This window comes from Benincasa hispida, chromosome 6 (assembly GCF_027475165.1).
Source record: "Benincasa hispida cultivar pf3 chromosome 6, pf3_genome.v1.1, whole genome shotgun sequence".
Classification (NCBI taxonomy): Eukaryota; Viridiplantae; Streptophyta; class Magnoliopsida; order Cucurbitales; family Cucurbitaceae; genus Benincasa; species Benincasa hispida.
Window position 1 is genome coordinate 56,937,929 of NC_143483.1, and position 14,334 is coordinate 56,952,262.

The window sequence follows — 14,334 nt, forward strand, 5'->3', positions numbered from 1 at the left end:
TAAGTTAGTTTTAAGTGTGAACACACCCTTCACCTTTGGGTCTATTTAAATGTGGCCTTGTTATCTCTTATTCATTCAATAAAGATTTCATATTTTTTTGGCTCCAAGATTTGATTGCATTAGTTTTGGTATCAGAGCACCCACGTGAACGGTGGCCTGATGTCGGGGAAGAATCCCAAAAATCCCCATCCTTTCCCTAATGAAGCGGAAGCTTTTTCATCTCCAAGATCCCTTAATATTCAGTTGCAGCAAGTAGAAGATTGTGTGGGAAATCTCAATGAAGGACTGCATAATGTTCAATCTACAGTAAATGACACGAAGCTGGCCATTGAACAATTGACTCAAGAATTCAGTAGGATGAATATATGTAAAGAACCCATGCAAGAAAGCTTGAATGAATAACAAGAAAACTAATAAGTCAAAAGATCATCATTCCTGGCTGTTGGAAAACAAGAAAAAAAAAAACTTTTATGAAGACAAAAAATCAAGAAAGGTCAAGATTCTCTCCAAGAGAGGATTCCCAAAGTGAAAATTTGTGGCAACAAAGGCCGGTTCCTTAAAATCATTTGGACAGACTGATTCCTTATAACCTTTTAGATTATGATTCTGATTCATCTGATGAAGTTGATTGATTAGAATACTTGGGGGATACATGATTCCAACCACCATATCGAGAACAACGCCTACGATACCACATTCCCTTCCAAGAAAGGCAACCAAGATTTCATGAATTTCAAGGGGATAAATTTCCCCCTGTCCATAATTGGCACGAAGGAAGCCAGCAAGGAAAAGGGCCCTATTAGAGACAAGAACCAGACTGTAAAATGAAGATTGACAACCCAAAATGGAAGAATGAATATCGAATTTTCCTTGATTGGGTAAAAGATGTTAAACATTTCTTTGCATATATGGGAACTTCGGAAGACAAAAAAATTAAACTAGTTTCCTTAAAGTTGAAAAAGAGAGCATCCGCATGGTGGGATCAAGTCCAAAACAACAGAAGAATCTTCATAAAATGACAAAATCAAAGTTGGCCCAAGATGTTGTTGGATTGTATGTCCTAAAACTCGTAGTTCTGTAAACAGTAAACATATATGAAGTTTATTCAGACAAGTATTGTTGATTATTTAATAACTCTAAATCCAATAAACTACGAACTCTTGACTATTATTATGAATACTTTGACTTTATGTGGAGACATAAACTAGATCAAGTTCAAGTAAAATAGCCTAAATTGTCTATAGTACTCATATTAGGTTGGGTACCTATTTTTGGAGATACTATCGAATATGGCCCACTTTATGATTGTTACAAATGTTGTAAAGTGTCATGAACGATGTGATCAGTTTGTTCATGTAGAGGCATGTGAGCGGGGGGTGTTTTACACGATGAGATTGTGTAAGATAGACCACAAAATAATCATTGTTACATATTAACACCGTTTACTGTAAACACTGATTAATTTCACTTATTGACGACCTAGATCACTTGATCTGAATCCTAAGTTGTCCTGTGAACTCCTGTTTATTCACGATTATCCCTTGATTTGCATAGGTGAGGGTAAGCCCAACGTAATTGTTCAATATGCCTCCAATTTCAGGGATAAGACCAGGTAGATGTCTAGGGACATAGAATTTGCAATACGAAATTCACTCCTATCCATTTTAGAGATAGTAGAAAGGTCGTTCCCTTAAGGGTTGATCCCGGGACTTTAACAAGGGGCTTCATCCCCTCATTGGCCTGAGAGGGAATAATTTAGTGATTATGATCCCAAATCAATTATTCATTAGAGGAATAGTTGTATTTAAGGAGAAAATATTTAACTCAGGGGTGTTTTGGTATTTGACCTAGCTGAGGTTACGAACAACCTGTGAATGATCAACTTATTGATGACGGTTATATCAAATGGACACATGATATACCTATGGTGAAGGGAGTGCAACTACAGGTTATAGTGGATAATCATGTTAGTTAGCGAATGTTGATTAACTAGGTTAAAGAGTTTGACCAGTTAGTCTCAGATCGTTGAAGCTCATGATTTGTAGGTCCATCGGGTCTCCTTGCTAGCTCAATACGGACAAATTTGAAGAACTAAGTGAAGTAAGAATTTGAAATGTTTAAATTCGGGTTTTATGAAACATTGTATTTTATATGAGATATAATTTACAATTAAAAAATTAATTAATTTTTAGAGTATACTTTATCATTAGCATGAAAGTATTTTTTAAACTTGATTAATATGATTAATCAAAGCTAGATGTCTTAAACAACTTAATATATGATATTAAATTTGTTTATTTTATTTAATTGATTTTTTTATTGAATAATTTTCAAAATTTGAAAATTATATTTCATTTTTTTAATAAAAAAATTAGTTAATAGAAAAATTCAATTGTTTGATTTTCCCACAAACTAAGTGGACTTTGAAGTGACATTTCCCAAGTTTGACACCTAAAGATTACATGTAAGTGAAGTTTGAGGTGGAAGACATGCAAAATGGGATTTTACATGTGTTTTCTCTACAAAAGGCTTTGTTTTTTAAAATTGCAAGACTAATGTTTCCTCAACTTTTGACCTATAACCTTCCACCTCGTTTATCTTTACTCTTCTTTTTTCTATAGTGAAATCTCCTTATTTTCACTAACAAAACGGGTCCACAACCGTGTTCTTCAACCGGAGAATAATGGAATTTACCGCTAGTGGTGTCATTCGTGCACGAGAGAGGAAGTTTGCAGTGGAGTCTTCAAATGTTGTATTTTCTATCTTGCATGCTTATTCTTGTTTTTATTGCAATTAGAATGTTGTCGATTTCATTTCTTCCACTGTACATATGTTTTTAATGTTCCATCAGATGCTACGTCTGATGAAGAAGAGGTTTATATCAATTCATCATGAAATACTTTTTTACAACCAGTTTTAACACTATAAACAAGGCAATAGAAATATTGAGGATCATACTGAAGAATTTCAAAAGTTAAGTGCACATAACAACTTGGCCGAAAATGGAAACCAGCAAATAGCTCGGCTGTGGATCATTTGTGACAAGATATTAAAGAAAATTTTCATCTTTATCCTACGTCTTGCCTTTCAAAAGTTGTAGCTATTGCCACTACAGTTGAAGAAGATGATAATCAGAAGCAACGAAGATGGGTCGGAATGAGATCTAATTGGGAAAGACAGACCAACCAGCAACCTTTACAATCCAAAAAGTCCTCTGGTGAAGGACAAAAATCAATGGCAAACTTCTCCTCATCTAAACCAAAGGATTTCGGGCTAAGAATTGATGGTGAACAAAAGGGCAGTACCCAAACTTTGTCTAATAAAACTTCTAACCCGTATGATAGACCTAATATTGACAAATGTTTTAGATGTGGTCAAGCTAGACATCTCTAAAATGACTGCCCTCAAAGGAGGAATTGAACAATTCATGAGCGTGAGGATGAAAGTGAATTTGAGCAAGAGGATACTAATGAGCTTGAGGTAACACCAGATGTGGGGGATGAACTCTCATGCGTGATCCAAAGGATCTTATTAACTCCATCATCCGATTCACAACCACAGAGACATTCTCTTTTTCCGTACCAAGTGTACTATTAATGGGAAAGTGTGCTTGGTCATTATCAACAATGGAAGTAGTGAAAATATGGTCTAAAAAAAGTTGGTTCAGGTTTTAAAACTGGAAACAAACCCTCATCCACACCCCTATAGAGTGGTCTGTATCAAAAAATGAGGGAGAGACCTTGATCAATGAAACTTGCACCGTACCCTTATCTATTGGGAGCCACGAAAAGGATCAAATAATATGTGATGTTATCTAAATGGATGCTTGTCATGTCCTCCTTGGTCGTCCATGCCAGTTTGACAACCAAACAGTCCACAAAGACTTTGCAAATACACGTGAGTTTAATTGGATGGGGAAGAAAGTTGTTCTCCTTCCACTCCAAAATAAAACTTAAGGATTTAGACCATGGGAGCTCAACGGCCAAAGGACATTTGTTTTCTATACTTACTCATAAAAGGGCCCTTTAACAAGCTTCAACATTTACATTGACCTCATTGTTTCAAATGGACAATACAATCTTTACAACCACTATAGACAGTAGGGTTGCAGATCTATTGGCCAAATTTCCCAACCTTTATAAAGTTCATGATAGACTACCCTCAAGTCGGGAAATAGAACATAATATTGACCTAATTCCGGGCACTTCCTTACCCCACCTCCCTCGCTATAAAACAAGCCCCTCAGAATATAAAGCTATTCATGATATTATCTAAGATCTTTTGCGCAAACCACATATCCAACCAAGCCTTGGCTCTGCGCGGTCCTGACCCTATTAGCTCTTAAAAAGATGGGAGTTGGCATTTATGTATTGACAATAGAGCCACTGATAAAATTACGATTAAATATAGATTTCCTATTCCTGGGATTAGTGATCTTTTAGACTAATTATCTGATGCTCAAGTTTTTTTTTTCTTTCTAAGCTTGACCTACATAATGGGTACTACTAAATAAGAATACAAAAGAGGGATATGGAAAACAACCTTCAAGACAAATGAAGGCTTATTCGAATGGCTGGTCATGCCATTTGGTTTATCCAATGCACCCAACATGTTTATGAGGCTTGTGAACTACCTTTTTTCCCCATTCATAAATGAATTTGTGGTCATCTATTATGATGACATCCTCATCTATAGCAAGACAATAAAGATATATTTACATAATCTAGAGGAAGTTTTTTCCATCCTTTCTACAAATCAATTGTATATCAATCATAAGAAGCGTGTATTCCTCACCCTTAAAATATCATTTTTGAGTTTTGTGATTACTTCAACTAGCATCCAAGCTGACCATCTCAAAGTTGCAGCCATCCAAAATTGGCCCCCTCTGAATACTTTGAAGGAAGTTCAGTCCTTTTTAGGCCTTACATCTTTTACCAAAAGTTTATTAAAAACTCTAGATCCATCGCTGCACCACTCACGATTTTTCTAGAGAAAGGCAAATTTTCTTGGTCCTCATAAGCTATGAATAGTTTTTTGGCCTTCGAAGAAAAGTTAGCCTCATCACCTGTCTTAGCTTTTCCAAACTATAGCAAACATTTTCAATTTGCCATGGATGCTCGTGGATTCGGCATAGGAGCTGTCTTATCCCAAGAGTCTCATCCTATTGAATATTTCAGCGAAAAATTGAGTGTTTCTCGTAAAAAATGGATGACTTATGAGCAAGAATTGTACGCTTTGACTCATGCCCTTCATTACTAGGAACATTATTTGATTGGAAAATAGTATCTTATTCACCGATCACTGCTCCTTTAAGTTCCTACATTCCTAAAAAAATAAAAGTCGAATACACGCTCGTTGGATCTCATTTATTAAAAAATTTGACTTTATAATAAAGCATACATCTGACACAACCAACAAAGTGGCAAATGCTTTAAGCTGTAAATCCTCATTATTGACTTTACTATACTCCACGATCACAAAATTTGATCTTCTCCCAAATTGCTACGAATCTTATCGAATTTTGGAGATATTTGGCAACAGTGTCAAACGAATTCATCGATCAAAGACTATCATTTATTGGATAAATTTCTACTCAAAAGCAACCTTTCGTGTATACCACAAGGCTCTCTTAGAGAGGCCCTATTAGCTAAAACTCATTCCAATAGCCTAACAAGCCATTTTGGTCAAGACAAAACTTACCTTGCTATGTCAGAGAGATTCTTTTGGCCTCAATTAAGTAAGGACATAAATAATTTTGTCAATAGATGCTTTACTTGTAAAAAAAAAGGTCATTCGCAAAATAATGGCTTATATACGTCCCTTCTCATCCCATCCAATATTTGGGAGGATTTGTCAATGGATTTTATCCTTGGCCTCCCTTGTACACAACGAGGTCATGACTCAATCTTTGTTGTTGTTGATAGATTCAAAAAAATGACCCATTTCATTGCTTGTAGGAAAACATCATACACCTTAAACATTGATAATCTACTTTTCAAATAAATAGTTCGACTACATGGCATTCCTAAAAGCATAATATCCGATAGAGATGTTAAATTTATGAATTTCTTTTGGAAAAATTTGTGGAAAAAGCTAGGTACAAAGCTTAAATTTAGTTCGGCCAGTCATCCTCAAACGGATGGCCAAACATACGTTATAAATTTTTCTTTGGGAAACCTTCTTCAATGCCTCAGATGAGATCAACCAAAAAAATGGGATCTTGCTCTCTCACAATCTGAGTTTGCATTAAACAACATGCATAATAGGTCAACAGGGAAGTGCTCCTTTGAAGTCGTTTATTGTCATCCTCCACGATTGGCTTTCGACCTTATTAATCTACCTTATACTGATGATTTTAGTTTAGACGTTGAGGAGATGATAGACCGAGTCCAAAAAGTTCATATTGAAGTGATCCAACAACTAACAATTGCAAATTCAAAGTACAAAGCACAGGCAGAAACCCACCGTCGAATAGTTGAATTTGCTCCTAGAGATTTGGTCATGGTTCACATAAAAAAGACTTGACTACCAACTGGTTCATATTGCAAATTATCTGACAAGAAATTCGGTCCCTTTCCTATTTTGGAAAAATTTGAAGACAATGCTTCAAAGTGGAACTTCCATCCTCTATAAATATTAACTCCACATGTAATGTAGCTAACATTTTTCCTTACTGTGCATAAAATGAATTTTCTCTGTCTATGTAAATTTCGAGTTTTATTTTTGTATGGGGTGGAATTGATATAAGGGTACTTTAGTAATTCTTGTATTTTTATTCTCTTTATATTTTTGTAAAACATTTTTAGTTTAGGTGTGAACAAACTCTTCCTCTTTAGTTCTATTTAAAGAGTTCAGAGTTAGGTTTAGTTAGGTTAAAGTTAAGTTAGTTAGGTGTGAACACACCCTTCATCTTTGGGTCTATTTAAAGGTTGTCTCTTATTCATTCAATAAAGATTTCAGATTTTTTAGCTCCAAGATTTTCCCAAAATTTGATTGCATTAAAATCATAACGGTAACGATATCAGTAACAGCAAATGTGTCAAGATTCTTGATTTTTTCTCTACAATAGTAACAATAACGATATGACATAATTTCCATATACAATTGAATTGAACACGCTACGCCTGTCAATCAGTTTACGTTTTTTATTACATATTTGGAAATGGACCCCATGTGATAAGAACACAAGTAAACAACACTAATAACTAAATGGACCCCTTTTCACATTACAATTGATTTATTACCTTTAAATTAGAGTAAACGTGGCCTAAGTATATATTTCTTTTCTATTGAATCTCTTATTTTTAAAATGATGTTTTAGAAGTACATAATTAAATCGTCAAAATAAAAATGTAAAAGAAAAACAAAAAGGAAAGAAAGAAAAAACCAATAGGGAACCAAACGACGGTGGAAAATGGGGTTTTGTTTTTTTAAATCACATTATTTTTAATAAAGAGAATAAGAAAATTTGTTTTCTTTTCTTTATGGGTTTTTCACTTACGTTATTTTATCGAAATAAAGATAGTTGTTTTTGCTTATAATTGGGGTGGTAGAGAAACATTGGCCTGTTTTGAGCTGATCATGATGCATAGAACTATTATCCATCCATCCTTTCCAAAATAACAAAATAGGAATTTTTTTTTTAGTACAACAATTGTGAATTCGTGGAATGGAAGGTTGAACCGTGGATCTCAAAGAAGGATGTCTAAGTTAATTATCACTAAAGTGAAATATGATGTGACATGTGTCAATCACGTGTTTGTCTATAAACTTTGAAGATGTTTCTTTTAGTTGAATTCTTCTTGAGTGTCAATATCTAATAATTTAACTTCAATACATTAACTATTTTGGTATCTACTACTTTTAAATATCCATTGTAGTCGATGAACTTTTCAATAATAAGGAGGTGGACAAAATTGATTGGGGTAAATAGGTTGCACAGCAATATCGTGTTTAGCAAAGCGATGAATGTGCAAAAGCTCAATTACTTTGAATTTGACCATTCACAAAATAGAGTTGACGACGATCTAGCTCGCAAACCGATATATATTTGCTTTTATTTTGAGTTTAAAAAAATAATGATCCAACTTCAAATATGTGTGTTAGCATATTAACACGAACAAGATTTGAAGTCAAATAAGTCAAGAGAACAGTATAATTTTACTCATAATAAAATCATAAAACAAATATACTAGAGGCATAGCTACAATATGGTATGATGGTCACATTAAATCAATTTGCGTTATAATTTTTATCTTCAGATAATTGTTACAATTTCAATGTTAGGATCGTGTTTCACTGCATTTCCTTTATCAATTTATTGAAAAAATAACAAAATCAATGTAAAATTTAGGGTATTGTACACAAACCTGTGAGTCACATTTAATAAGAACGCAATTTCATTTTCAATATGTATTCAACTAAGTAGTAAATTCCATCCGTTTATGTAGTAGATAGATAATTGTCATGTGTGTACTATATATCTATACTTTGACAATATATGGAATGGATAAATCGAACTTTCGACATTGAAATCGATAATATAACCTTTAGTAAGTTGAGATATGCTCATTTTAGTTGTATAATTTTATAGACAAAGGTGAGAATGATTTTTTTTTTTAAGTATAACATAGGGGAGAAATTAAAACATTTATTTCAAATTGATGTAATATAAAGTAACCACCGTGTATACTATTAAGAAATTCAAAATATTCATGTAAACACAAGAATATAGTTCACATACTTTTTAAGAAGGATATAATACATTTGGAAATTTCAGTATCCAATCCCACCAAGGTTATATATTTGAATATAGGTAAAAAAAAATGCAATTGTTTAAAAGATTATCCATTGTTTATTTTCCAGGAGCTAGCTCTGACCTTTACAATACCTCCCTTAAAGTGGAAGAATAAGATCCTTGATAGTTAATACAATGTTGAATACTCTAATTCAGATTTAAGGTTCCGTCTGTCAAACTAGTTCTAACTTTGCTCTGAATGATACATGTAAAGGAAATCTAATCACTCAGCCAATTGCCAAGCACATTGCATTCATCAAGTCTTAATATAATGGCATCTCTATATGATTAATCATAAAAACTACTTTTATTAGAAGAAAAGCAGATCTGCTGCTGCTATTGAACTACAAAATTATTGTACCTCTATATAAGAATCTAAGCCAAAGCATGTTTTCCAGAAAAGCTGTGAGACTTTCCCTTCCTTATAGTAGCTTTGCTATCAGATCTCTGCCGTTAACTGTACACTCTCCCGCCCGGGCACCAATCTCAGAGCTTACTGTGCTACACACAATGTGAAGTGTGAAAATCAGGTGCTGTTAACAAACCATCAATTAGATGCTTAAGCCTTTTGGCACCGGGTCCTGGCCTTAGACTGGTGGTGTTTGTTATGTCGTGTATACTTGAAGTACTGCTATTTCCAAACAAGTCAAACCAGTTGCCAGGAAAGTATCCATCAGAATTGCAACCCAGCAAATCGGAGTCAATCTTGTTGAGGACTGGGTCATCACGGCCAAACTTCCGAGCAAAAGGTGCATTGCTATCTGCCATTCGTTGGAAATCATAAAGGTTGAGAAAATGAGGATGTTGCTTTGGGGGATTGTCCCACGAGATGAAATGAAGGTCGTGGTTGACCGTGGTGTTGCGAAACTCGTTGGCGTTGCAAATGACAGTGTGGAAATAGCCTTCAGGGGACGAGAGGAAGTTGGCATAATACATGAGGACTACTCTAGGGAGATTGTCCCATCCCCACAAACAGTATTCTACGAAAGGGCGAGAGAGCATCATCCATGCAGAACCTAAAGGAAATTTGACTCTCAGTCAGTCAGTGCCAGAAACAAATTACTATCCACAAAATTCAAATCAATACCATATTAGCTCTCTCTATCCTTTTGAAGCTTATTGTATCTTTGAGCATTAATCTCTTTTCACTTTATCAATGAAAAGTTATATTTCCTTTTAAGAAAAAATGCCATATCAGCTCAGAGTTGATAAACACAACCCCTTATTATTATTATTTTTTTTTTACTTTCTCCTAAAAGCTTCATTATTTTACTGTCCAGGTTAAAAATCCAATTCCTACTTATTTCAGGTAGCTTCAAACATTTGTCTATTACAGACTAGTTGACGAGGTAAATGAATAACAGGTGTGTTTACAAGGTAAATGAACAACGCGTGGGGTTTATTCTAAACAAGGAATGAGCATGATCATGGAAGTTTAAAGAATAAAATGGCTTAAATATACTTTCATTAAATCTTTTTGTAGTTTAGAGCTGCAAAGTACCTGTTTCGCCAGCATCATTCATTGAAGTCTCCTTTAATTTGATTGTTGTATATAATCATTGAGTTTCAACAGAAAAGGTTTCCAAACAGAACAAAAAAACAAGTTTGAGAGAAAAAGAAGAGATGTTACATTTTTTTTTTTTTTTGGGGGGGGGGGGGGGGGGTCACTTACCTGTGAACAATTTATATGCTGATGGGATGCTCCGTTTTTCCGAAACCCAATAAACGTCTGATTTATGGAGGCTGTACAAACCCGGATCAATTATAACTGGTTTGGCTCTTTGGTACCTGAGATCAAAAGATTTGACATTTACATTTATGTGTAGATCAATATAAAAACTTACAAAACCTTGAGGTTCATTTGATAATAATTATGTTTCCAATCTCTTATCTTTAAAATGTATGGTTTTTCCAACCAACAAATAAAATTTTAGGAAATTGCCTATCACATGGAATCAATGATAGACTTCTATCAGTTTCTATCACTAATAGACACTGATAGATTTCTATCAACTTCTATCGAAGAAGATTAAATTTTGCTATTTTGTATAAATAGTTTTCCTTAATTTTTCTATTTTGGAAAATCACCCTAAAATTTTGATACTTGAGAAAATTTTGTTTTCTGTTTTAAAATCAGATTAACATTTCAAAAGTGTAATTGAAAAAGTAGAAAACAAAATAAACAAGCTATTTGTCAACAATCAGACTTTTCAAACATAGAAAATTATTTAAGGGAAAACAAATTTTTATAAAATGAGAACTCAAACTACTCAATTGGGAAGAAAGAAAGAAAGAAAGAAAGAAAGAAAGAAAAAACCCTTAAAATCTACGTCAAAGAAAAAGTGCATACTCCTTCCATCCAATGTCACTGGTATGCTCAATGAAGTTGAGATTTCTTGGAATGGGTATCAGTGTATGAAGCAGATCTGTGGTATAAAAGAAGAATACACAAAAATTTGCATCAGAAAACTAATCATAAACTTCCCTTTCTTCAAGCTATACCAATATCTTAGATTAAACGTCTCAATCAGACCCAACAAACATTGGACAGATATCTTAGATTGCAAGCAAATTTGGAAATAATGTGGCAACCAATTATTGTAGATTATTACAAACTTTTATGCTCACTGGGGCTCTAAATAGCCAACGAAGACCCCAAGGAATGTCACAGTGGCAAAAGTTTGGGATATTTGGAGATACGCTCAGTAACTTATAACCTTGTTGTCTCTCGGATCCTGGGTGGGCAAAGCCTCCCGAGAATAGTTAGGGCGGGCCATGAACATAATGCAAGAAGTAGGGCCCGTCCAAGTTGCTAAAAAAATGGAAAAAAAGTCATTCAAGAACCTAGTCCACCTCCACCCTCCTTCGAAGTTTGAACTGATGAAAACAAGGAGAAAAGACAGGAAGAAGCAAATATGTCCATCTTTGTTTTTAATCTTAAATCACCAATTGATCCAAAAATTTAAGCTGATGAGTGAAGTTAAATTTAATATTATATCATCTAACACTTCCCCTCACTTATGGGCTTGAAATTCTCAACAAGTGTAAATCAATATTGCTTGGGGAGGAAATAATAATGCAACAGTTTAAACACGGGACCTCCCTAGACCACCTACTATGATACCATCTTAAACCACTGATTGACTCAAAAGCTAAAGCTATGGGAGAAGATAAATTTAATATTATATCATCTAATATTTAAGGATCATTTTCATTTCTGTCCTTGAACTATCTTTTAAAGGCTCTTAAATTTTCAAGCTTATAGTTGCTTATAGTTTGTTTCCAGAGGAATCTTTTGCGAAGTGTTCATGTGTATAATTAACAATCCCCATGAAGGATCTAAAAAGATTTCACATCTACAAATCAATACAGTTCCACAAATAGAAATGACCAAGACCAACTGTTATTATAAACTTCCACACAACAAGGAGAAAGGCAGATATCAAAAAAAGAAAGACAGTTAATACGTTGAAGAAAATAAAAGTGTGTTTAGTCTAGTTTATTCAATTGCATAATTTTCAACCTTAAAAAAGCAAATACCAATGGCTCATGGATTAGGGTTGTACAAGTCAAAGTCAACTTGAGCCTATATTGATCCATATTTATAAATTCAAACAAACCTTCAATATTACATAAACTCTTACAAATCCTATAAACAAATCAAAATGTTATACAGTACCAGTTTCCCAATCTCATAACCAAACACAGATGACACAAATCCAAACCTCCCAATCTCATGCTTATTAAAACCATAACCAAAACATTCCCAAGGACCTTCAGCAAAACTAGTATATTCCATAACTATAGATTGATCAAAATGGTCAAATCAGCTGAAAACTTAGAATATGAACAACAGAACCAGAAAGAAAGAGGTGGAAAAGTAACCAAACCAAAAACAGTACATGTCAAATATCCAAATTCCAATTCCTTTAGAGGGAAAAAAAAAATTCCAGCCACCAGAACCAACAAAATAAGAATATGAAGAGAAGATCGTGATATCAACAATAAAGAAGAGGCAGTATGAAATAACATATAAAACGAACCAAATTGCTAGAAATGAATCCTAGAATTTTGAAATTAGACTAAATAGTTGACAAATACCATCTTGAGTGACCAAAGGGTAATCAGAAGCACTGAGATTAATAAACCAGTCCCAGTCTCCACCGTCCTTCAACAGAATCGCCGCCGCGTGAAGTGTATTAGTGACCATTGTTGGCCCTCTGTAAGTAACCAAATTCGCTCGCAAAATCATCCTCACATTACCCACACTATTAAAAATCGGCTCATTATTCACAAAATCAGCCAATTCCAGCCGCTCAACCGCCGGAGCTTCCAAGTCCAAATGCACCACGTACTGATTCCTTGGATGGTACAGAGCCTTAAGAGCTCTCTTCAAGCTCTTTCCGTCGCCGGTGGAGCCCGAGATCAAGTAGGCCAAACGAGGAACTGGGTCAGATGAAGTTTTCGAGACCGTAAGCTTCGACTCGACGAAATAGGGAATCCGATTTTTCAAATGGGTGCGATTAATTTGGGAAGAGGAGAAATGGGGTGAAGTGAAAATTGAGATAAAAACAACCAAAGTGGTCAGAAGCAAAGAAAACACCAAAGGAATAAACCATTTCTTCTTCTTCTGCAGCTTATTGCTTGACTCCATTAACAGAGCTCAAGGAAACCAGCAAAAACGAATCAATGCAGAAGAAGAAGGATAAAACTGTACAAGCGTCTGTGAGAATTTTGCAGAAAGTGAATTGTAGCGAATGATCTACGGCGGGAAGAAGGCGGAACGACAATGGAGGCCTGCAAGTAGATTAGTGGTTTGTGAGGTAATAATTACCATTAGTGGGCATGTCACTGCAGAGGGAAAAAGAGAGAAATGACAGATATAGAGAGAGAGAGAGAATTAAAGGCAGTATAGAGTGGGAAGAAATTAGTGAATGTTTGGTTGGTATTTAGATTCCTTCGCCATTTGGGTCCAACCTGGGAACTCATCTCCGCCATTATTGCTTCCTCCGGGTTCGAGATGTAATGATAATTAAGGTAGATTATGGCTTGATTAATTTTGGTTAACCATGGCCTTCTTTTAGTATATTTTATAATTAATAAGGCCCACTTAAACAACGGACAAAAAAAAATCCTCTCTTTTTTCCTAAAATATTTTTTTGATCAGAATTTATTGGAAATAGAAGTATTGAAATACACGAATAATAGAGAGCGAAATGAAAATAAGAGTGCGAAAAGTAAAAAGGGAAGAAAAATGGTTGGGTTAAAAACTATAAGAACAAAATGAGTTTAATATTATAAATCGGGTCAAAATGTTCAATCCAAACATTAGTTTTTTTATTACATTACAACCTAAGCTCATTATATTACGGACCCCCAAACATCCTCTTACGATATCTACTAATGTTTCATTTTTTTTTTCTAACTTCTAAAAAATATTTGTTTAGAGAATTTTGAAAATATTATCACGTACTTTCAATATAACAAGTTGAATAATAGAACATCATATGTCAACATGATCTAGTTCAATTAGGTAA

The 14,334-nt window shown here is 34.4% G+C and overlaps 1 protein-coding gene across 1 annotated transcript; it reads right to left on the minus strand.

Moving 5' to 3' along the window:
* Positions 1 to 8,917: 8,917 nt before the first annotated feature.
* Positions 8,918 to 13,814, minus strand: LOC120079808 (beta-glucuronosyltransferase GlcAT14B-like). The gene is made up of 4 exons (XM_039034217.2): positions 12,899 to 13,814; positions 11,148 to 11,223; positions 10,470 to 10,585; positions 8,918 to 9,813 (listed from the first exon to the last, which is right to left on the minus strand). Exons 1-4 carry the CDS (start codon positions 13,449 to 13,451, stop codon positions 9,299 to 9,301), a joined length of 1,260 nt encoding a protein of 419 aa, XP_038890145.1. The 5' UTR covers positions 13,452 to 13,814; the 3' UTR covers positions 8,918 to 9,298.
* Positions 13,815 to 14,334: the final 520 nt, after the last annotated feature.